Below are 24,699 nucleotides of genomic sequence, written 5' to 3'. Positions count from 1 at the left end.
ACCCGCCTGGCCGCGGCAGTGCCGCTGCGCTCCCGCCCGCACCCGCTGCAGACGTTTTCTCCTACACCAGGAGCCTTCTGTGCCGTCCGCTAAACCCGGTTTTAGCTGCTTCCCGCCCCGCGGGCGTCCTCTCCCGCGCCTCATCAGCTTCCAAACCTGCACCGGCCCAGCCGGGCTCAGGGTCCCCCGCGGCCCCGGGGCAGGGCGGAACGGGGCGGGCCGGGGGCGGGCCAGGACGGCCACGGGCCTTTAGGGCCGGCGGGAGGCGGCGCCGCCCGGTCCCGGCTGCCGGCGCTGGCGTCGTGCGGCCCCGCCGCCATGGAGGTCGTGTGGGCCTTGGGGCAGGTGGCAGCCGTGTGGTTGGCGGTGGTGCTCGGACTCATCGTGCTGCCCTCGGCGCTGGGCATCTCGCTGGGCATCTCCGAGGCCTATATGCGGGTGCTGGTGAAAACACTGGAGGTAGGCGGGAGCTCTGGGAGAGAAGGGGGGTGTCGCCGGCCCTGTGTTCCCCGCGGGGCTGCGCCTCGCTCGCTTCCCCCCGGTCCCAGGGGAGCCGGCGGGCCGGGCACGGCTCGCTCCGGTCGGGGGGTGCGAGGGGCTGGATATCCCCGAGGAGCATCTGTCCACTCCGGTTCCAGCTGTCTCCTCCTGTAGAGGAGAGCGGGTGGGTCACGTCCTGCCTGGCATCAGCTCTGCCCGGCTGTAGCTTCGGGCTTAAAGCCCTGGGGCGGAGCTGGGGATCTGTGCTAATTTCGCGTAGCTCTGGGGTGGTCTCCCTGAACCCGCAGGAGAGCGGAATAAACCTTGTTACCTAAGGCTGTACCGTGGCCTGGGCGAGGCTGTCGCTGCTCCGTGGCAGCTGTGCTCCACCTGGGGGAAATGTTGCCGGCTCATGCTCTCGAGGGGTGTAAAAGGTCTGGTGCTCAGAGACGTCGACTGCTATCCGAGTTGAGCACGTCCAGCACCTCAGTTGCCATCTGCCCCTAAATTCTCAGGGATAGCCAGTTTCTCGCAGAGGAGCTGCTTTCTGCATATTTAATACGGTTGTGAAAACCGTCCCTCTGAAGCTCATGGTAGTGGTGAGGAAGAGTGTTTTTAAATTGTTGGTGGACATGATCAGATTTAAATATTTATGACGCGTTTTTCAGGGAGGAGGGGCACCTAAACCAAGGAAACGGCTGTAAGGAGGAAAAGTGAAATGCCTCACGGGACAGTGACCGTGCAATATACATCAGGATGTGACTATGGAAAGTAGATTTTGTCTAATTTCATCTTGTTCTTCGAGGTTTTCAGGCAAGCCTTGTTCCTGTACTTCAGTGCCTGGCTAAAAAAAAAAAAATCCACCTATTAAATCAGCATTTGTTAAATGCATCTTAAGTCAAAATGTTTTAAGGCTTTTGGATGAGAATGAATCTGATCAAAGTACTTTCTGGGACTGTGAATGGTGTCAGGATTACTGTTGAGGAGAGAAGATGCAGTTGTTAGTGGAAAAAATGATTTGAATAGCAGAAGCTGAGGAGGCAAAGATTACTGGGGCCTGACAGAGCAATCCAGATGGCCTAGTGAGATAGTCTTGTTTAGATGACTTGCCTTCACCTGTGAATAACCACAATTTGCATTCTTTATTCCTAGATCATTAATCATTATTTTTAGTGTCATCAAATGTTGCAACAGAATATTTTGGGCAAAATTATGGAAAAGTATCTGACAGCATATTGATGATGGTTAATTGTGAGAGCTCTCCTGTTGCCTAAGGGAGGAAACAATGACTTATCTTGCAATATTTACCATTACTTTTGCATGAAATACTTTCTGGAGTTGCATGCTTCTCAATATAATAATAATTATATTAATACATGATTATATTGGACATGGATATGATATAATGTATATATAAAAGAAAAGGCAATGAAAAATTGGAAAGTATTCTGAGAAGAATCAGCTAAATTGGACTTGCTGTGGGAGAGTGGAGAAACTCAATCCACCCAGGTATTCTGCTTATCTCAATTTGGCATTATTTTGCCTGAGAATTTGTCCTCAGAATTCTTGCATGGGAATAATCCCTGAAAGGAAGTGATTTGTTGTGGGATGTCTCCTCTTCCTTGGCTCTCAGGTCTGTCTTGGTTAGAAGCCTGACAGAGGCGGATTGTCTGCAGCCAGGTCCAAGCAGCACCTGCAAGAGCACCTGAAGACATGTAATATCTAAACTGTGGATATTAATCAGAGTAATATTGGGAAAAGTGCTGTATCCTTGCATATCCAAATTTTAATTAAATTATTACATTAAAGTAAATTAAATTATTTAATTAATTAAATAACTGGTAAGGGTGTCTTTCTTTTTATAAGGGATAATTATTAATGACTATCAGGTTAACAGTGAAATGTGCTGCTAGCTGGGTGTCTGAGACTTCTTGGGATGTTGAATTGCGGGTGTGTGTGTTTCTCCTGAGAAGAGTTTTTTGGCTCTGTGAAGTCATAGGATGCTGCAGTCTCTGATGGCTGAGGCCTTTTTCAGCAGAGCGTTAACTTATTAACTTCCTTAAGCTTCCTCTTCCACTCCCAGCCCTGGATCTCCCCAGGCCTTTTCCTCTCTTTCCCAGGAGGAGAGTGGGCTCTTGCACCTGCAGAGTGTTCAGTCAGGATGCTGCTGCTTTTGTTGCCTCTTTAATGGGCCAGAATACAGGTACTGTCTGCAAAGTGGTGGTTGTTTGTGCATCCCTGCTGATACCCAGTTGCTCCCTGGCTTTGCCGGTTTATATCCCATGTCTTGGCATAGCTGGAAGGACACAAGTGACTGTGGTTTGTTTCCTACATGGCCTATGTTGTCAGCTTTATTAGAGTCAATCTATTTTTAGGGTCCAAGTCTGTCCATAGTTCAGGGACAGTTCTAGTTTGCTGTGATACCTCTTCAGGCCATGTCAGATAAAACAAGACATCCAAGAATGACTCTGTGGTGTTCAGTTATTGCACATAGGCTGTGGGATGGAGCAAGCTGAAGATGATGGGGGGTTTGTGCTTGAACTTTTTCATGCCAATTTAAAAAAAAAAACTTTTTCTGCTTGTTTCAGGAAGGCTGAAGCTTGTTCCTGGTGCTGGAATCATGAACTGAGAAAAGGGAGGGGAAAGCTCCTTTAGGAACAAACTGTTTTTGTACTTTGACCATCTGACATTTCTGACAAGGGACATCAGTTGGTGCACAATAGATTTTTCTCTCTGCTCAGCTGCCTCAGCAAGTACATGCTGCTAAGCAAAATGCAGCATGTGCAGATGAGGATGTGCTTTTGTTGGGTTGCACTTGGCCCTTAAGTACTGCACTAGGGATTACCAGCTTTATATGGATATATTTTTTTCCTATGTGAATGTATTTTTTTTCCATGTGATAGGAAATATTAGTAGAAAGTTGAGCTAAAGAAGTACAGCAGACAGACCACTTCCTATTTGAAAGCTTGCTTCCCCCATCATGTGGGTATTCCTGAAAGTGCATTAGCTTGCTTCTGAATTGCCTTACCAAACTCAGCAAACTTTTAGGAGATTGTTCAGTTTTGCCTGTAGCTTTTCTTCCAGTGTTAGTAGAAGGATTTCTGGCACCACGTTAGTATGGCTTTTTAAAATGTGGGAGTACTGCTCCAGAAAGATCTCCAGCAGCTGTTTGCCCCTAGGAGGAGCTAGTCTGGACTACTCACCTGCTGTCCTGATGCTTGTGAAGTCACTTGCCACAGAAATATTCCCTACTGCTGAAATGCTGAGGACTGTCTCTTGCAGTCATCACAGCACTCTGCATTGCTCCCTGTTTATTTTTCAACATCAACAGATAGTTTCCAATTTTACATTTAGTACATCTTTACCTCGGGGTCTCGTTTTTGCTCTGTCTTAATTCATTGCCTCTTGTGAACTCTTAATATGATTTGGGGCCCTGCAAACATGCCATTGGAGCTATTTTGCCAAGCATTGGAGAATCCAGCCTTTCAGCAAGTCCTTTGTCTTACAGTGAGGCCCACAGAGCAGCTACTAGAGCAGCCACAGAGGATAAATTTCTCTATTTCCATCAGATTGTAGAAAATCTGGAGGACTGGTTTGGACTGTGTGTCTATATATTTGGCAGTAGCAATGAACCCCAAAAGTGATGATCTCTGCTTGATGGATTGCAGTTCACCTTGTTAAATACTTTGGGGTTTTTTTTTCCAGTCTGCTGGGCCTTTTTCTGGGTGTGCCTTGCTGCCTGAGACAGTAGAGTTAGCAGCAGCAGTCTGTACAAACTGCCCTGCTTGCCCTTTTCTAATGGGAAAATGTATTGTGTTTTTTAAACTGTGCAGTGCATATTAGTTGTAAAATATTAAGAAACAAGAAAGCCTGATGGGAGTGAGGTCTTTAGGTCACATTTGTGTCAGGAAACAACCTGGCTATTAACTAACATCACATTATTGTCTATTTCTGGGCTAATGGTTTGTTGATGACTGCAAGCACTTTTAGTGCACTCCCCTTCCCAATCTCTTGAGGCTTTTTGTGGGGGCTTGCAGTGAGCAGAGAGAGTGCTTCTTGTGTGGCTGGTTTTGCTGGCTGTAATGCACAGCAGATGCTATACTTGTAGGTGTTTTTCATGTCCTGTAACTGATCCATCAGGGTTTAACAGCAGCCCCTTGTAACAGAAGCAATTTCTGATACCTTATTATGCTGCCTGTAGGGAATGTATTTTTGCTGGAAAGTGTAATATTATTCTGTAGGTGGACATTAAGTGCAAGTTCCTTGTGTTGCAGATGACCTTGGCAACATGCATTGGCCTAGATATGAGGAAGAAAAAAGACCTCTCAGTGCCTCTGGTAAAACTGGAGATCGTGGCTGTGCAGGGCAGGTGGGATGGACTGTTACACTTGTCCTAGGTATGCCAGGCTGCAGCTTCTTCCCATGAGTCACCATCAGGATTGTGTGTGGTACCAGGTATGAGGGTGGGGAAGGGAGAAGGAGAGGACTTAAGCTGATAAATAGATGAATCACTGTGGGCTTTGACTGCTGCTTGTGTAACTCACTGGCCTCAGCAGCAAGCTTTGCTGACTAATGTCATTGCTCAGAGTCAATGAAGGCCTCTGTCTGTGTAACCGGAATCCTTCAAGGAGTCTTGGGCAGGGGAGAATCCGAGAGCTCTGAAAGCTGCCAGCTCAGATGGTAATGAGAAGCCTGTCTTGGAGACATGCCTGATGTGAATGATGCACCTTTGTTTACAGGGCTCACACTGACTTTTGGAATAGTATTAGCAAATTTTGTGCAGAATCTTGGATTAAATCCCTAGCCTGTATTAATGTAGACCCCAGTCCTTTGAAGGTTTTTATGTGTGTTTACCACAGATATAAAAATCAAGAGTCCTTGCACATCAATGTTTGTCAGAGCTGGGGGTTGCTCTCTGCTGTGGTTGCATCAGTAATTAATGCACCATATTCCAGATCAACAGCTCTTGTCTGAAACTGCTCTCAATTTTACAGCATGTGAACACTGTTAATAAGCAAATGCTGTTAAAATAACAGCAGCTGTATCCAGAGCTTGCCTTGAAGTAAAAGTTTGTGAAACTGCTGTAAAAGAAGCTGCTTAGCATTCCTTTTGCTGATGCCATTGGTGTTATCCTATAAAGCTGAACTCTTTAATTGCTCATTGGATACCTGTCCACCAGGAAGGACTTGCTATGCAACTCCTGTGTGCAGAAGAATTTGGGAAGCTCCTTGGAGGCAGTGCCAAGGGTGTCCTATCAGAATGAGAAGTGCACAGGAGATGAGAGGGGACCTTTTGCCCTGACTTGGAAATGATTGCTCCTCTTGGTGGTGGTGTTCTTGCTTCACACAAAACAGCCCAATAACTGGCATGCAGATTTTGCTGTGTTAAACAAAGTGGCATTGTGTGGGATGTGCTCTGCAATCTTTCTGAGGTTTGGAGAGATTCCAAGGAGGAGTGCTCACCTAAACTAGCACATAAACTTTTGTCTCTTATCTGGCAGTGCCTTTAAAAGAGGAACACCAGTGGTCTGTCTCCATGTGATTGCAAATTTGAGTAATCTCTCCCTTCCAAAAAACTATCAAACACTGTTAAGTCAGAGGTGATGTGAAAGTGGTAAATGAGGTGAAATGCTAAGCCCCATTTCTTAGGGGAGCAGGGCAATCCTCTGAGGTGTTCCTAATGATTTGTCTTTTGATCCCAGCGAAGAATATCTAGATGTGCTTTCATTAAATGGCATGTCAGGCTTGGCTTTGGAGATAGTCAGACCTCAGAGGCAAAAATTGCACGTTTACAAGAGATTTCAAAAGCCCTTCCTAGCTCCAGATAAGACAGTTGGCAAATAGACAACTATCTTTCCTCAAGTACTGCATAGGTCCTCTATGTGTGGCAGTTGCTTAGTGATGTGTAAGTGAAATTGATCTTTTGGCCACTTTGGATTTTTCTGAGGTGCTGATAAGTTAGAGGCCTTTTTTCAGAGGATGAGGAGGGAGACCTTTTCAGGGGAAAGTTGATGTTTTCCTTGCCTAGTAAAGTGTGTTATCTTCAGATTCTGTATCGTGTAATTAAAGCATCCAGGCTACTTTCTTGTCAGCAGTTAGGATATTAGTTTCAAAATCAGACTTGTGGTGATATTTGTAGTTCTGGGATCATGCTGGTATCTAACTTTACATTTTCAGTCCAATGGGTTGCCCTGCTATTTTTAATCTGTTCAGGAGCCTGGTGTTTTATACTTTATACTAAAAACACAAATCTGCACCAAGGTCCTTGGCACTGCCAGCTCAGCACCAGCTGGGAGAAACCACTTAGATTTGTGCCAATATTACTGAGAGATCCAAAAGACATGCCAGTCTGCTTTTTGCTCATTTCCTGAATAGAAGGAATGCTATGGCTTATAATTGTTTCATGCTTTGATCTCTAATATATAAGCATGTTGTTTTCCCCTCTTGTGGGATGGATCAGCTCACATTGTGTTAGCTCTTTGTAGCATAACGTTGTCCTTCAGCATAGGAACGAGCTGAGGCAGAGATGGATGACACATATCCCTGACTAGCAGGAAGGAAGGGGAATTACTCACATTACTGCGGGTGGTGTCTCTTGTTTCCCAGCCTGGATATAAGCGAGCTTTTAACTTGATCAAAATTGAGATTCTGGTTTTGATGGTAGTGCCTTTAATTCAGGTGCCTGAGAGCTACGTGAAAGAATTAGATGTTAAGTAAAAATTTCTCATTTCTTGCTCCTTGGTTGCTGGAACACGCATAGTTTTTGGAAGTATGATGGAATTGAGGTAAGAAGAAAGCGGACAGAGAACTTAAAATTTGTTTGCTCTGTCATCTGGTAGATGTGGGTCCTTAGGAATGCCCAAATGCTCCTGAACAAGAGGGGGAACTGGTCTCATCATTGCCTATTTTATTAAGTGTGCTTAAATCCCGAGAGTCCTGGCATGGAATGTAAAAGTGTCTCAGCCACTGACTTGTGGAGCAAAAGTTAGCTGTTCCCTGGAATGCTCTATGCAACCTTAGTACATGTTGCCACACTGGCATCAGGCTTGTGGCAGTGCTCCCATCTTCTGGGAAGGCACAGGTAGTTAGCAAAGGGAACTGTCCTCTCCAGGCTTTCTCTTTGCCTCCATTCTTCCATCCCCCAGGTGGGCTGCTGCACCTTTCTGGAGTTAGATGGACCTGAGGAGCAAAGGTCAGACCACTTAGGAAGAGGGAATGTGCCTTTCTGAATAGGGTTGATGAATGCATCTGAGGAATAGAAACTTGAGTGACATGACCCTATAATTTCTCTGCTTTGGGAAGATTGCACCGCCTCCTTTGCATACCAAAACGTCAAAGATACTGCAGTACAGGAGGGTGTTGCAAGCTTTTGGGCATTACAAAGGGCTGTCTCAATAACCTGTGTCCTCATGATTTGTGCTGAGGCTCAGGCTTTGACGCAGTCTAGCACAAACCCGTAACTGCAGGATTTCTGTAGCAAGAGCTTTCTGAAGGGAGTGTTGCATTCCCTTTCTGAGCACCAAAGTGTTCTTCTAGGTTTTAATTATCCCTTTGAGAGGATTTGAAAGATGAACATTTATTTTTTTCTGCTGGTGTGTATGGCTGAGACCATTAGCCAAATATGCTCTTGTTCTGTGTGATAAGTAACTTACCTGATTGTGGATATTTTGATTTGTTGAATGCAGTGGTTCAAGTCTGGTCAGAAATGGTTGCGTAAATGGGTTGCCTCTGCACCCTAAATCCTACATTCCATGGACAAAATGTAAAATGACAGTGCTGTGAATCGGTTCTTCCTTGATCAGTGTTTTGATTTGGTATTTCCCAGAACTTTAATGGTCACAGTACTGCTAAGAATAATGTGTAGTCAGAAAGTTACTGAAAGTACTTGAGTACTACAGAAAGAACTGAGTTATTCCTACAGTTAAAATTATTTTCTGGAAGACCTATTGCCTTACCAGCAGTAGAGCTGAGAAAATGAATGATGATATTGGCAGGGTAGGTTGTGATTCAGCAAAACCTGATACAGTAAGCCATACTGGTTCATACTGGGAGGTTATCTGCTGCAGATGATGCTATGAGTCAGGATGCTGACCTTTCAAAAGGAACTGCATCTCCATATGTCCCACAGCTCATTTGGGGGGGAAAAGTTGAAAATGCGTGGTTTAACATGGGGCTGTGTCCTTCCTGTGCAGACCAAGCATTATCTGTATGCTCTTACAAAAATACACCTTTGATACTGATTAAGCTATTATGATTTGAACAGGATAATATCTCAATCTTTTGAGATGAGCTTATTTCTCCCAGGTGACCTGTCTGTCTTGAAAATGCCAATTATAATAGTGTTCCTAGAAATAGAAAGGAGTTTTGTGGAAGAGGAATTGATGTGCATAATGGGGAACTACCAAATCAGCCTTCTTTGACTGAACTTTCCATCCCTTAACAAAGCTGCCATGTTGGGAAAAGGAAGGATTCAGGCTAGAAGGGCTACTCTTGATGTCACAGACTTTGGGGTGGAAAAAGGATTATAATTAACCCAGTTAAAATGAAGCCTGAGATAGAGGGCTATATAAAAGCTCTCTGGTACTGAGTCAGATGGAGGTCAAGAAAGCCTTCTGCCCTGAGAAGAGGTTAAACTGGCTCATCAGTGCTGGAAATGAAACAAAGTCTCCTCTGATGTGGTTCTGCCAGAGGCTGGTGCAGGATCCAGGGGAACTTTGACACTCACTGGAGACCGCAGCTTACCTTATTCCATATTTCAATCTAATTTTCTCAGACCACTCACAGTAAAAGAGCAGGTTAAGCCCAGTGAGCTGGCAGCCCTTCCCAAGGGCTGGGGAAGGGGCTCTCTGTAGCTCACCCTAAAGCTGGTGAATTGGTCTGTTTTGCTGCTGCTCAGAGCTTTAAGTGAAAGCTGAGAGAGGTGGGGTTGTTCAGCCTGGAGAAGAGAATGCAACTGGAACACATTGCCCAGAGAAGCTGTGGACTCTCCATCCCTGGAGGTGTTCAAGACTTGGCTGGCTGGGACTCTGAGCAACCTTATCTGGTAGAAGGTGTTTTTGTCCATGGGAGAGGGGGTTGGAACTAGGTGATTGCTAAGATCTCTTCCAACCCAAACCGTTCTACGATTCTGTGAAGACGCCAAGAAACAAGCAGTTGCAGAGTCAAGGGAAATATCAGGTTTGCTCATCTTGGAAAATTGAGTGTGATCCTTTTTGGGTTGAGTCTGAATTTAATTGAAACTTCCCATGACTGCAAATGCTTTTTTGTATTTTAGTGAAATCAGCTGTATGCAGGGTTCAGTTTCACTTAACCCAGTTAGGACTTTGTTTTTTTTGCTCCAGTATGATGAAACTACTCTGTAAGAGGACAGGCTGGGTTGTGGTATGTCTGTCAGCTTTGTGAACATGTGCTGTGTGTGTCCTTTGTCTAGCTCAGCTCCTGGGGCTTTCCATGCAGTCTGGACTCGGTGGCTGTTGTGGCAGTAGCAAGGCTGACAGAGGCCTTTCAGGCTCTTGGTGGCTGTGTACCTGAACTAGAACTGAAACAGGTGTGGAGCACTGAGTTGGCTCTCTAAAGACTGAAAGCAGAGTTGGGAAGTACTGACTAGCACAGAGTGTTGTTTCGGTTTGGTTTTCAAAATTGTTATTAATTGCTCTGGGTTTCTTCATAAGAACTGTATATGGGTTTGGGTTTGTGGACACATCTGAGGAAGATGAATGATGAATACCTGGTGAAGATGTTCTTTGAAAATCACAACATGTTTTTGGCTAACCATTGGTTTTTTTGGTGACTTTTTTCCTTAAGTGAATACTGCATTTGTGAAATGAATGTTTTCTTTCTTTTCAACAGTGGGCCACTATCCGGTTACAAAAAAGTGCCAAAAAGCCGCAGCCACAGGTGCCACGGACTCCTACTGCTAATGGTGAGAGCTTGGGTTAAAGTCACACTGATGAGACTAATGTTGTGATGTTGCAGTACTGATGCCTTCTCAGATGAAGCAGTTAGATATGTGCACGAGAGAGCCGGGGAAGAGGTGGCATGTTACATGCTCACTGAAAGTCATGGTTTTTCCTCAGGCAGCTGCTCACTCGCTGCCCCAGTGGGATCGGGGAGAGAACTGTAAGGGTAAAAGCCTGAAAACCCATGGGTTGAGATAAAGACAGTTTAACAGGGAAAGCAAGTCTCACACACACAAGCAAGAAAAACAAGGAATGAATTCCCTGCTTTCCCATGGACAGGCAGGAGAGCAGGGCCCCATCACGGGTAGCAGTGACTTGGGAAGACAAACACCATCACTCCAAATCTCCTGCTTTCCTTCTTCTTCCTCCCACTTTATATCCTGAGCATATTACCATATGGTCTGGAAGATCCCTTTGGTCACTTTGGGTCACCTGTCCAGGCTGGGTCTCCTCCCACTTTCCCAAGCACCCCCAACTTCCTCACCAGCCTGGCTGTACAAAAAACAGGAAACCCCCTGGCTCTGTAAATCATGCTCAGCAATAACAAAAACATCTCTATATTATCAACCATGTATTCAGCACAAATCTAAAACACAGCCTCATACTAGCAACTGTGAAAAGAATTCACTCTACCCCAGTGAAAATCAGCACACTTATATATCTAATTGTTTTGCAATGCTGCTGGCTAGGAAATGGTTCCTGCAAAATAGAGTACTGCTTTTACTGGCTTGTACTGAGATGAAAAATCAGGGGATGAGAAAATTAAGGGTATGAAACAACATGAAATTTAACAAAACAAAGTAGAGCTTAAGATGGAGACTGTTCTCAGTTGATGGAAATTTTTGTGTTTAGATATGAGGGTAATTTTCATCTTGAAATGTCTTTACCCTGATGCTTGCAGGGTTGCTGGCCAGCTATCTCAGTCCTAACAGCATTGGAGTGCACTTACATATTCTCTGAAGAGATCTGAGTGTTTGTTGGACAGTACTTTTCTTTCCCAAGCTCAGTACTTTTTCTGTGGTAGGACTGCAAGTTGAAAGTGTGTGGTGGGCTACTTGTCTTCTTTTCAGTCTGCTGCTATTGACCTTTTACTCTCTGGAGTTCATATCAGTGGTTGCAAAACTTCTTATGCTCACTGTCTGTAGAAAGACAGCTGAAAAGTTGCTTCATCTTTCTTCCTTTAGCCTAGTTTTGAAATTAGTTCTTTGTATCTTAACTCATACTGTGTGTGAGTTGTGGTAGACTGTAGTAGGTCAGAGTTGGCTTTAAGACTTTGGAGCCATGAGAGAAATCTGAGTTTGCCCAAGAACTAGGAGAAGGCTGAACAAGGCATTACGGCCAGCACTTGGTTTCCTCCTGGTTCCTGAATGCTTCAGTTATTTAACTGCTCTGTTTTGACAGCGTGTGGCAGCAGTGTAAGTGTTTTTCTGTGTGCTCTCTCTTTAGGCTGCACAGCTGGGAGCAGGCCCAGCCTGCCAGTTAGCACACGAGTCAGTTTTTACCTGAGCCTGTGGATTAGCTCATGAGAACATGATCCAGTAGTGGAGACTGAATTGCTGAGCTGGGTGTGTGTGTTTCAGCTCCAAAGGGATATCCTTATCAATACTGCAAACACTGGGATCATGCTATCTGCAGGCCAGGCATGGAACTGGCTTCCATGGCAGCAGATGCATCTGTCAGCATCTGTAATAGTAAACTGGAGATAGTGCACAGCAGCTCTGAAAATGGGTTAAAACTTGCCTTGCCTAATTGCTGACTTTCAAGTGGCTGAGAAAAAGTACATCCTATATCACTTACCAGTGTCCTGAAAGTTGTGGGGATTTTTGGGAGGAAAGGGGGAAGGCAAGGTTAGCTGTCCTTTCAGCTAATTGTCAGTGACATGTTGTCTGCTTCCCAGGTTGTCAGTGATGCAGGAAGATACCCTTTTTCTTCCTGTAAGGCTGATGGTGCCCCATCACATCATGGGCCAGTGAGAGGGCAAGAGACCCTACTCTGCTGCTTTAGCTGCACAGTAGGAACTGTCATCCTCCTAGACATCTGATCATTCTTACACACAGTTATTTCTTCTCTAGTAAAGAGATGTCAAGGAAGAGAGGTGCTAGCTAGTAGTTTATTTGAACTATCTTTAAAAAAAAAGAAGCTACAAATAGCTGTTTCTCCTGTGTGCAGCTGAGGGGTGTGTAGTGTTAATACATGCTGTGGTTCAGAACCTGTGTTAAGTGTACTCCACTATCTGAAGGACCGTTAGAGATAATAAAAATGGCCTGAGGTAATTCATATAGATGATTGCATGCAGGCTACATTCAAGCAGCCTTATGGATGGGGATACACAATCACAATGGTAGCCTGAAGCCCTTTTTAATGCCCTTTGTATACCTGAAATAAAGGTTAAAACCTTGCCCTGCTGGAGGTGGCTCTTTCTGCCAGAAGCTGGAGTCTTAACTATCCCTTACGTGAGAAAGTATGGGGAGACATGTGGTGCCAAGCTATGCTTCATATCTTGCTCTTGGGAATTTTTTAAGCATAGAAGTAATGGACTTGTGATTAGGAGCTCCTGGCTGTGAAAGAAAGTACTTGAGGGCCAGGGCAGGTGTAGGTCTAACAGTATGTTATATAAGTTGGTGTCCTCTGAGGTGACAGAACATGAGCAGACTGAGGCCCAATTGCATTATGCAATATTTACTGAGGGAGGAGAAACTCCTGCTGATAATGAATTATAGAGTAGTTGATTAAAACAGGTTAAAGGCAGATGTTTTTGTGTGTGTATGCACTAATGTGTAAGTGCTGAAAGGATGTGTGTATTACATTTTACATCTTTACTGACCACCCAGCCAGTACTAGGAGGTGGGTCAGGATAGGAGGGAGCACTGCAGATGTATGTGCAAGGGCAAGTTTTCCTGTTCCCTGGCAGAGCAAAAATGGTCCTCCCCAAACACTTTGAAATTGTATCCCTCAGTAAAAAAAAAAAACAAACCTAAAAAAACTCCAACCAAAAAAAACCCCAAAAACCAAGTGATTATTATTGAGGAGACACCACCTTTCTCTGCAGTATCAAATCCAGTGTGCACCTCTTGGCAGAAAGGGCAGTGAGTTCCCCTGCGTTGGTGGTGTGATAAGGAATATTTTCAACAGAAATTTAGCTGATCCAGTTACGTGGGGCATTATGTGATGCTGTCACCTCAAAATCCTTCTCTGCTAGAGGGCAGTGTGTGCTGGACCCAGTGGTAACTCTTGGCTGAGCAGGTGCTTGGAGGGCAGGTGTCTATCTCACTGCAGCTGGATAACTAGCTCTCAGCTCTCTGAGTGGGTGCTGGTTGTGTTGTCTTCAAGGTGGTGGGTTTAAAAAAGACAGAACGCTAGGAAGATATTTGAAAATCTCTTATATGCAAATAATGTTGGTAGTATCTAGTTACTACATAAGTAGATACTACTAAGGAGCTAATTGCTAGATACTGCTAAGTGGATCTACTTACTGTGTAAGTAAGCAGTGTCAAATTTGAGCCTGGTATAATTAGTTAACTGGAGTATGGGAGCTTGAAGGCTTGGGACTTGTGCTGCAACACTGAGAAAATCAGTGACTATGGCTTTTTTTTTTTTGGCTGAGCAAAATGTTTGCTGTACTCCTGTGTACTGCTGTCTTTGGCAAACTCAGCTCTGCCCATGGCCAAGGGATTAAAGGCTGTTAAATGTGGCTTGTGATTACAAGAAGGCTAAGTACATCACCAGAGCAGCGTGTGTGTAATTCTGTTCTTAATACCTTCTGCTCATACTACCTTTACGTGCTGCTGAGATCTTGGCTTGAGGTAGCTGTCCCAAGTCTGCTGTCCCTGGTGCATGGGGGTGTCATGTGACAACGACAGTGCAGGCTGATGAAGCAAGACATGGTAGCCCTCCTATCTCAGCTTGCTAGCAGTGTGATAAACTTGAGCCCTGGGCCAATTCCTCAGTTCCAGCTGAGAAGCTGGAGCCAGATGGGCCAGCTGCTTGAGTGGTGCTGAATAAGGGGGAAGGACAAGGGCTGGATAAGGAGGAAACATTCCCAGCTCTTGGATCTGGAGACAGGGGTGGTACTTTTTTTATTGGTGCTGGACTGTTCCCCTGGTCTCTTGCCAACAACCTTTCAGCAACATGGAGCAGACAGGTTGGACCGACTCACCTGGATATTTCAAAGTTTGGAGATTTTCGGAGTGCAAGAAAAATTGAATCAAAAACTAGAGCTCTGATTTGGGTTTAACATATGACATAAGCGTGGTCCATTTTGGTGCATGCTCATATAATTAAAAGCCTGAAGAGCATGTGGCTTTTTGGGTGTGCCGTATTATTAATGGTTTATATTTGTAGGCTAGTGATAGGACAATGCACTGAGGTGGCCTGCTGGTTCAACTGGAAGTTGTAGCTGCCAGGTTTCAAGCTGAAGGTGCCAGTAGGTTTTGTTGCAGTGTTGTTCTTCTTTAGTGTTTACCTTAGTGGTTTGTGGGACTTACATCTTCGAGCTTCCCATGTTATCCCATATGTATGTATGTGCAATACGAAGATTTTCCATATCCCTTCTAATTTAAATGTTACAATTATTGGCACAGGAAATATATTGAGAGATTTTCTGCTGGCAAGACTTCATTGGAAGGAAGATTTCCTACAAAAAACACATCCTACGATGTGGAAAATTCCTAGCAGCTTGACAAATTGGGTGCTATGTCCTTTCCTATTTTTTTATCTCAGCATGTAAAGCACAAAGATTATGTAATTTATCAGAGGGTGTCTGACAGAGTGGCAACCTGAACTTGGACTTCTGTAATCAAAGTTGAGTGTCTCAGGGGATGGTTGTTCTGGTTAACTGTTACTCTAGATTTCTTTAGTCATCAGTTTCTGGAGCCAGACTTGCTTACCAGTAAGCAGATACTTGATCTTTGTTTAGCTTACACAATTTGTTCTTGCCTTTGAAAACTCTGATGAAAAATTTGCGCTTATCAGGCCATAAGCTTAAAAAATTAAAAGGGTGGAGGAAGGGGAATACTTGTTTGCACTGCAGTTCTGGATGCTCCAAGTTTCTCTCCAGGCATTATGTAGTCAGAGTTGAGCTGGAACAGCTGTTAGTGCTGAACTAAATCAAGGCTCCTCTAGGCACAACTTCCTTTGACATGATGTTTTGGAGTGTTTTTCTTTGTTTGGTTTTAAGTAAAATAAAAAAAATTGTGTGGTCTACCTGTATTTACAGAAAATATTTGTCCTGTGAAGGCAGGGAGGTGTGTTCGGTTCAGAGCTGGTCCATGCACAGTGTTGTGGTCTTGGGCTTTGGCAGTATTGTGGCTGTGAGACACCAGAATGTCAGACAAAAGATGGGAATAGGGAAGCCTCCATAAAGGAGATTGAATGCCCTTAAGTACACAGAGTACAGAAGGGAATTGAAAGGCCAAGGTCTCCCTTGATTTCTCGTGAAAGCATAAGAGAGTCCTGGGTAAAGTTTGAGTTGAGAACATGCCAGATGGTGGGAAAGAGTTTGCTTCCTTGCCTCATGTTCAGTAAGGTAACTGAACTTTATACAGTTGCTACTCACTGTGCTGGTGTAAGGAAGGGGAGCTGGAAGTGACCTCCTGCAGGGTATGCTGTGTTCAACTGCACAGCCTCTCTTGTCCTAGGAGGGCCTCTGACAGTAAATTTGTCTCCTTGAGTAATACAGAGCGACAAGTATTCTGGAGGGTAACTGTTACATCACAGAACTATTTTCTCAGGTGGTTACCCTTTTCCTTCCCAAGGTATCATTGAAAGAGATGAAACGCCTATGGAGAAAGAAATCGCCCTTCTGCATCGAGCAGACTTCGAATTCTCCCACATTTTCTACTTCTGCAGAAAAGGGTTTGAGGCCATTGTGGAAGATGAAGTCACTCAACGATTTTCCTCAGAAGAGCTGCTCTCCTGGAATCTACTCACAAGGACTAATGTCAACTTTCATTACATCAGCCTGAGGCTGACAGTTGTGTGGGTCATTGGGGTGATAGTGCGGTACTGCTTCCTCCTGCCCCTACGGTAAGCTCTGGTGCTGAGGGGTTTTGTTAGCCTGGGAATGGTTAAATTTGTGTTTTCTTGGAAAATGTCATCTCAGCTTTCTTTAACTAAAAAGCAGCACTGGCAGCTATAAAATATTAAGTTGCTTAAAGGCTCCTTTTATGTAAGAAGCCCTTACTCACTATGGAGAGTAGAGTAGGCCTGGTGGTCATCTTTTCCATGAATGCTTCCCCTAAGTCCATGTGTATTGGCAGAACAAATATAAGCTCTAAAGCTCCCTGACACTGTGTGTGCATGGGAGTATCTGGATCTGCTGCCTTTGCTACACCATGACTTTAAAAGCAATAGGTCAGGGAATTGATGAGTTAGAGAACTGCGTATGTCAAGTGTCTGAGGAGTAACTGAATTTCTTTAATCTCTTTCCTTTTAAAGGGGAAAAGTGATATTACAATGAGCAAAGCTACTTAGGTTTAATGTCTGTTTTGTCTGTAGCTTCACCCTCGCTGCCATTGGGATTACGTCAATGATTGTGGGAACAACAGTGGTGGGACAGCTGCCAAACGGCAGGTAGGTACTGTGTGTGAGGAATCAACTTGCCAAATTGCATCAGTGCAAACAGCTGAAGATTAGGAGTGGATAAATTTTTACTTATAACAGACTACTGATAGTCCACCCACAAATTTGTAGACCTTGTTTCAGTGGCATTTTGAATTTGGACTGAAGTTGGGTTCTTGTCAGTCTTGGCACTGAGGGTGATGATTTTTGATGGGCTCCTTCTGCTGCCATGAGATATATTCAAGTGGGACATTGTAGGGCAGGTAGTAGTGTTGGGATGAAAAATACCCAGGAAAGAGAAGGCAGCCTTGCCTAGCTAAGTGGTGCCAAGAATATGATGTATCTTGGCTGAGCTGCTGTAGCAAGTGGGTGGTAGAGCTGGGAATATCTCTCTGTGCTCCAGAATACCAGGAAAATTTCAGCCCTGAGTTGTGTTGAGTAGGCTGGAGAATATTGCATGTGCATCTAGCTGCTTTCCAGGATGCTTCAGATGTCTGATTTCTTTCAGTGTGAAAAACTACCTAAGTGAAGTGGTTCACCTTACATGCTCCCGCATCCTCGTCAGAGCTCTGTCTGGTACTATCCATTACCATAACAAGTGAGTGAGCGAAAGTGTATATATGCTTATGTGCGTGTGACATCCCATTGGAAATGGGGACTGCTCTCTCCTGAGCTGCAAGTTGATGTCACACTAGAGGCTGACTCACCTGGCAACTTCATGGACCTTTTTGGTGTGTAATGTGGTGGTGCTTAGTGCACTATTAGTCTAACAAAAATATATCTTATTGCAGGGAAAACAGACCTCAGAAAGGAGGAATTTGTGTTGCCAACCACACATCACCGATCGATGCGATCATTTTGACAAATGATGGATGCTATGCAATGGTATGAAGAGAGCTAAAATAACTACATCAGAGGGACCAGGAGAGGGAAAGATTTTGGGGTATTGCTTGTGGACTTCGGTACTTAACTTTCACAGCAAAGATGTTTGCTTGAGCACTGGTCAGTGGGGAAAAGTGTAAATGGTGCTGAAATTGGTCTATATTATGTTCTAGAGGAGTTGTCCTTGGAATGTCAATGCCAGGCTCTTAATCTGTTGAAGTACCTAAGATAGGCTTCCATGTGACTGTCTAAATTCTCTCAAGTGAATGCATTTTAACAGTTCTGTGGTTATTGCTCAGTCCTGGCTTGCAGCCTCCCAGTGCATTTGGGTTTGTTGGATTTTCTTGGAGGGGTGGAGAGGAGGAAGTTCTACCTTTCAGGTGTCTCAGATACTGATGTGCCTTGCTGGGCTTGCAGGTGGGCCAGGTTCATGGTGGGCTGATGGGCGTTATCCAGCGAGCCACGGTCAAGGCCTGTCCTCACGTCTGGTTTGAGCGCTCAGAGATCAAGGACCGCCATCTAGTGACAAAAAGGTGAGGTGTGTGCTGGGCTGCCTCCCTGGAGAGGCATCGGGCAGGCAAAGACTTGGATTTGGGAATGAGTTGCAGGGCTGGTGTGCAGCACACTGCATCACACAGAATGACCCGAGTGTGCTTGCTTGTGTGGGCTTTGGCACAGAACACTGCGGTCAAAATGTCAGGCTCCCAGGTCACCAGAGAAGGCTTGAAACACATTTATACATCGTGTCATGGTTCAGACCCAAGGCTCTGGGAAGGTTTGGATTGCAGACTCTCACACAAAGCATCTCAGTTCGAAGGCATCAGCATAATAACTAATGTCTGATGAATTCAGGTGTGTATTTTTGAAAGGGTGTGAAGGTACTTAACTTATGTTACTTTCTGTTGAAGAGAAATAAGGATGGTAAAATTAGCTTTCTGTGACAAAATCTGTCTCAGTTTCACTGGAATTTGTGAAATGAATAGCTTTGTTTATTTGGGTGAGAGGAAAAATGTCTTGTTATAAGAATATAAGCTGTGTACAAAAGTGGTTTCCTGCAGGATGTCACCAAAAGCATACCCGTGAATACTGTAGTACAGGGATAAAAATTCTTCCTTTTTTGTAGAGAACTTTTTAGGCTAATTTTGACAAGTCAACTTCTTCACTGGCTTATTGGCCTCTGCACAACAGGACAGTTTTACCAAATTGTCCAAGTGTTATTCACATAGTGTGAACTGTAGGCATTTAGAAGTCCCCTTTTTAAGAAATATGCTAAGTAGCAGAGGCTGGATGGACTACTGCATCAGTCAGGTTTTTTTCTTGAAAGCTGAGATGATCAGAGTTAGTTGGACTGGCTTAATGGCATAGAATTGTTAGGTTATCTGACAGTCATTACTAAAGTAAAGTGGAGGAAAGAAAACAGGATATTATCTCAGTGTAATGTTCCAGGAGCCTAAGGGATGGCTGGCACAAAGCTTCAGTTTCTGTAGAAAAGAAAAGTACAAATTAGTACTAGTACAGGGCTTTGGTTTCATACATTTATAATATATAGAGGTATTTTAAGTGCGCCTGCCTGGGGAAAGAAGAGTGGAAAGGAATTGTTTTTTAAGCTTTCCTTCTGCTTCCACAGACTCAGGGAACACGTGGCAGATAAAAGCAAGCTCCCAATCTTAATTTTTCCAGAAGGTAAGAAACTGAACTACTTATGTCCATTCAGTGCAGATGTCATCCCTGTTCTCTTTTAATGGCTTTTGCTGCTCAAATCCATCTTCACTCTGGCTTCTACTTTGTTAGGTCATTCCTGGTTTTCATCTTTAATATAGGATGAATATATATGGAGACAACACAATGCTGTCCCTGAACGTTGCTTCTCCTGGCAGAAGAAGGGGAAGGTTGTTTATTTTGCCCTGAGATTATTAATTTGCTGTCCCACAGATTAAACCTCAGCATTGTGCTTTTTGGCTTGCACACCTTCTGGCTTCATTCAAGGAGTCAGTCACCAGACAAAAGTAAGCAGGGAAGAGATGCTTAAGTCAGTGAGCAGCAAATGCAGGCCCTTTATGGGTAAGACCTATACGTGGATGTTGTGTTGTGCTGAAATGTCTGTGTGAAGCAATGACTTTCTCTTCTGGACAGGCACCTGCATAAACAATACATCTGTAATGATGTTCAAGAAGGGGAGCTTTGAAATAGGAGGGACAATCTATCCTGTTGCAATCAAGGTAAGTGGAAATAGCTGGCTGCTGAATTTCAGAGTTTGGGGCAGGTTTTTGTCAGAGGGGCAGGAAGCTGTCTCAGTACAGCTGCTACTGAAAGCGCAGTATCTCTGGCAATTGGGTGCATGCTGTGGATGGTTCCTGGAGAATAAGTGGCTGAAATTAGAGTGAAGTCTCTCAGGCCTATGGAGCCTGGCTGTTAGGCCCTGATGGGGTCAGCTTCTTCATCCAGAAAGCTGGAAGAAAAAGAAATCCAGCTAGTCCTTCCCAATGCTGAAGGGAAGCTTCCTGCCTCACAGCAGACTTAACTCTTTTGGCTGTTCAGATAAATGGGTGACATCTACTGCTGGTTCTGTCACGTAATTCCAGGTCTGAGAGGCTGTGATGGTGTGGGGAAAGGCTTAATCAATTGTTTTTTGTGATCCTTTGCAGTATGATCCTCAGTTTGGAGACGCCTTCTGGAACAGCAGCAAATACAACATAGTGAGCTATCTGCTGCGAATAATGACCAGTTGGGCCATTGTTTGCAATGTGTGGTACTTGCCACCAATGGTTAGAAAGGTAATCCAGCATCTGGTTGCTTGACTGTTATTTAAGAACTTGATTGCCTGAAAGTGCACTTTTACTCTTTTTTTCCTCCAAAACCTCTACCCACCCCATGTCTCCAGTTTTGTACTGGATTTCTGTCAGTGCTGACTGATACATGATTTGACTCGATTTTTCCTGATGCAGCTTGGCACCATCAGCAGTGCATCAAATATGCAAAGGATAGCAGTAAATGCAGTGCTGTTCCCAGTAGCAATAATGGTAATGGTCCATCTTGTTGAAGAAAAATTTTCTCCAAATTTCACCACTCTAGAGGAAAAATGAGTTATTATCACATGGGAAGATCAGATTGTGATGTTGGCATGATAAGGAATGAGTTGTTTGGCAGTGAGCTAATTTGATGAGGCAGCAGATAAAAAAAGGTTATGAAAGTTTGCTTCAATTGACTTCTCTCTGCTTTAATTATGTTGAATTTATGAACCTTGAAGGAAGATGAAGATGCTGTTAAGTTTGCCAACAGAGTGAGGTCAGCCATTGCTCGCCAAGGAGGACTGACTGAACTCCCCTGGTGAGTGATGCCATACTTGTTAGATCATAGACTGTTTGTGGTTAGTTTGACTGATAGGTGCTTCCCTCCTTAGCTTTGTGACATTCAACATCACTTTATTCCACTCAGGGAAAACAATGGAGTAACAGCACATGCATGTATGTGAAAGTAGAAGATGTATAAAATCTTTGGAGCATGTAGCATACAGTGAGTTTCGTCTAAAGGCTTGTTGCTTTTGAAGTAGGTCCATTCACAGTTGTTTCTCATGTTGAGATTAAGTAGCAAAAGTGAAGTTTCTTGGCAAATCTGATGAACAACAAAAAATAAAACAGGTCTTGAGGCTTTATGCTCTTTCTCATGTCCTGCCTCAGTAAGTAGCAGGATAATGCCTAGATTTCACATGACACAAATTTGAGAGCAAAATTCAGATGAAGAGAATGGGAAAATAGATTCAGCTATGAGACCTAGCCCTGAATAATGTAAGGCAAAACACAACTGTAGTGTTGCAGAAGATTGGCTGCCTCTGCAGTCTGGGGAAGTAGCATCCCAGATTACCAAAGATTTCCATTGTAAGTGTAGCCTGTTACCAGCATTAATAGACTGCTTTAATTGGCTGAATTCAAAATTTGAATTGCATAAGCTTGGTGGCTTAAGGCAGAGCTTTTAATAAATGTGCTTAAAATTGAATGTTAGAGAAGTTCTGAAGAAAAGCCTTTAATAATAGTAATAATAATCATTTAGATTACCTACCTTAATCAACTGTAGTGTTTTAATGTAATGCGTAGTTTAATAACAATAGCCATAACAGCCCTGATGGTTTACTGTTCCCTCTTGCTCTGTTCCAGGGATGGAGGTCTGAAACGAGCAAAAGTCAAAGATACTTTCAAAGAAGAACAGCAGAAAAACTACAGCAAGATGCTAGTGAGAAATGGATCAGTAGGAAGCTTGTCTGCAGAAACTGAGTCAGACTGAATGGTGGTTCTTGAAAAGTTACTTTGCACAACCAGCCTTTGCAGGAGTAATGTGGCTTTTTTAATTAAAAAAAAAAAAACTGACAAAAAATAGAACAAGAAAACAACAAAATCATTTATTGTGTGTATGCATATTCTCTGTGTGGATGGTGAAGAGCTTGCCAAGGGCAAGTGTCTGTGTTCCTCTCTGTTCATTCTTTCACTATCCAGCCCCCCTCCATCTTCATGTGATGATGAAGCTCCTGGTATTCCCAAGCTGAACGCCTGCAGAGTTAGAAGATGAAAAAAACACCCCAGTTTTTCTGAGTTTGTAAGGATGAAGGGAAGTACACTGAACAGATGCAGTCAGGACACTGTGAAGATACCTCTTGTTCATGGTACTTTTTTTTTGCTCAGACTTTTTTTTTGTAGATATCTTAACATGCTTATGATGTGGTCAGAACTGTAAGATTGACCTTTTTGTTAGCTTGCACCTGGATGTGCAAGGAGGGAATGGAAGCAAGGGCTACAGAGACCCTACAGGGTGGGAAAGGAGCTGCCCTGTCAAAAGTACAGAACATGAGCCATGAGGAATTTGGTTGCCTTTTAACATGGTATTGCCCTTATTGGGAACTGCTGCCTGATGGAAGATAAGGGCAAGTCCTCAATCTCCCTGTCCATTGCTGTTGTTGAAATTGCTTTCTTGAGCTCCGGAGCTGTAAAGGTAAGGTACAGTAAGGGTTAAATAATGTAGGCTATAACAGATGAATTTTTGTGGATTGTCAGGAGTGCCCATCTACGAAAATTATTGTTAATGGCTTGAAGTTCTCAAGAGAGCAACTCCAGAAACACATTTTGTTTCCTGGACTAGCAATAGCTATCACAACTATAAACATAGGATCCACAAGTCAGCTTTGATATGAGACATGGCATGTCAAAATCTGCAATATATTGCTGTTTGAATGTAATGAGAAATAAATTCTATATTTCTAATGGGTCTTGTGTTGCATTACTACTGTTCTCTAAATCAATATAATTGAAAAAGTTACAGTTCCTGAGATCTTAACATTGGAATCGTGGAAACTTCAGCCACCAAGATAAAGGACCAACTGTAGTTGAGTTCTACAGATTTCTAACCTGACTTTCTTGCCTTTTTACCCTCTCCTTGGACTCTAAGGTGCATAGATGGCTTCTGTTTATCCTTAGAGTAGGAGGCAGGCTCATCTTGAAATTACAGCATGAAGTCATATCAGGGAGACTCAATGAATCTGTAATTAACTGGGAAACAACAGCTTCTAAATTTTTAGCTGAATTAATTTCTAAGTGTTTTAGCAAAGAGAAATTAAAGTTAATGGTGAAAAAAATTACTGTTCTATAAATCAAAATTTAAAAATCTGCCAGAACATAGTCTCCCAGAATAAGAGTTCCTGTTTGCTGTTTTGCATTTACATTAGGACAAATACATAGGGAAGTGTTTTTGGGTTTAGCATGGCAGGCCTTTGAGAAGGAAATTATTTATGTTAAAAGGGTTAGAGAGGTAAGTAAGACACAGCAAAGGCTTTTTTGCTTAAGGTGAACCTAGTTCAACTGTGGTCTGAGTTGTTATTACTGTTAAAATGTCATATAAGCTTTGGGCTAATGAACATATTTGTCATAATTTATGGATATTAGCTGCGAGCTTGAACTTCCCTGGATTGCACTCACAATAGGAAGCTTTGTAAGGACAACTCTTTTAAAAACATGCCTGTCTGTTTTATATGCCTACACACATGAAATACAGTTTAGGTAACACATTTGAAAATCTACTCTGTATAAGTATTGGGGATACATATTTTGAAAGTTTCTTATAAGGTATAGATTATGTATTTCTCTGCAGATGGAACAAGAATTGCTCTGGTTGAAGGTTTAAATACATGATTCCTGTGAGAACCTTCACAGCCTGTTTACAGGCCCTCCGCTTTCTTCCCGCTTTTGGAGTTGATCATCAGTAACTGAACTGCAGTGGTTTTTTGGATGCTTTGTTAGGTGCATGTATTTACAGCAACAGGATTGTGAGCTTTGACAAAAGTGCCCAAGGCTGCAGTTTTCTTCTTGCTTAGGGCAAAACTGAATTTTAAGGCAAAAAGCTCTGCTAAGTTAAAGGGTAATGACAAGGTAATCCAATGACACTATAATGAAATGTCTGACAAGCCAAAGGGAGTTCTGTGACTTAATTACAAATAGTCTCCACTGAACTGATTTTTAACAAAATCTGCCTTATTTTGGGGGGAACTTGTCAAGGAAGTGTGTAGATTTAGCTGTATGAGTGGCGCTGGCCATGAGAAGAGGCATCATGCAGTCATTTCTTAATTGAGAATATGTAGGTGAATAAGCTGAGGTTTCTTGAGCCTGCAGCAGCTTTTATATCTTTGCTAAGTAGAAAGTCCTGTGTGTTCTTTGACTCTTGGTGGTGTATCCCCAGACTTCTCACTTAGCTCTGAAAATGTATTCAGAGAGGCTGAATGTGGGCAGTGGTGATAACTAATAGGTGGTTCTGGACTGTGTCCCAGATTTGTTACAGACTTG

The 24,699-nt window shown here is 43.5% G+C and overlaps 1 protein-coding gene across 2 annotated transcripts; it reads left to right on the top strand.

The window, feature by feature from the left end:
• Positions 1-267: 267 nt before the first annotated feature.
• LOC102110519 (glycerol-3-phosphate acyltransferase 3) lies at positions 268-23,131 on the top strand. Of its 2 annotated transcripts, XM_005525583.3 has the most exons (12): positions 268-459; positions 10,329-10,401; positions 16,192-16,462; positions 16,934-17,008; positions 17,505-17,594; positions 17,788-17,881; positions 18,296-18,411; positions 19,506-19,561; positions 20,012-20,097; positions 20,524-20,652; positions 21,126-21,205; positions 22,030-23,131. In XM_005525583.3, the coding sequence occupies exons 1-12, from the start codon at positions 319-321 to the stop codon at positions 22,154-22,156; spliced, it is 1,338 nt and encodes a 445-aa protein (XP_005525640.2). In that variant the 5' UTR covers positions 268-318; the 3' UTR covers positions 22,157-23,131. The 2 variants fall into 2 exon arrangements, with proteins under 2 accessions (XP_005525640.2, XP_014110309.1); XM_014254834.2 differs by lacking the exon at positions 17,505-17,594.
• Positions 23,132-24,699: the final 1,568 nt, after the last annotated feature.

This window comes from Pseudopodoces humilis, chromosome 6 (genome assembly GCF_049639895.1).
Source record: "Pseudopodoces humilis isolate 2021_Gansu_Grassland_sample_001 chromosome 6, ASM4963989v1, whole genome shotgun sequence".
Classification (NCBI taxonomy): domain Eukaryota; kingdom Metazoa; phylum Chordata; class Aves; order Passeriformes; family Paridae; genus Pseudopodoces; species Pseudopodoces humilis.
This window is presented reverse-complemented; position numbering and strand designations above follow the sequence as displayed.

What these genes read in the sequence shown, in the direction of transcription:
- LOC102110519 (XM_005525583.3), top strand. Translation starts at nt 319, where the DNA reads ATGGAGGTCGTGTGGGCCTTGGGGCAGGTGGCAGCCGTGTGGTTGGCG. An exon ending in TGCTGGTGAAAACACTGGAG is followed by an intron (nt 460 to 10,328) that starts GTAGGCGGGAGC and finishes TCTTTTCAACAG; the next exon opens with TGGGCCACTATCCGGTTACA. An exon ending in ATGATGGATGCTATGCAATG is followed by an intron (nt 17,882 to 18,295) that starts GTATGAAGAGAG and finishes CTGGGCTTGCAG; the next exon opens with GTGGGCCAGGTTCATGGTGG.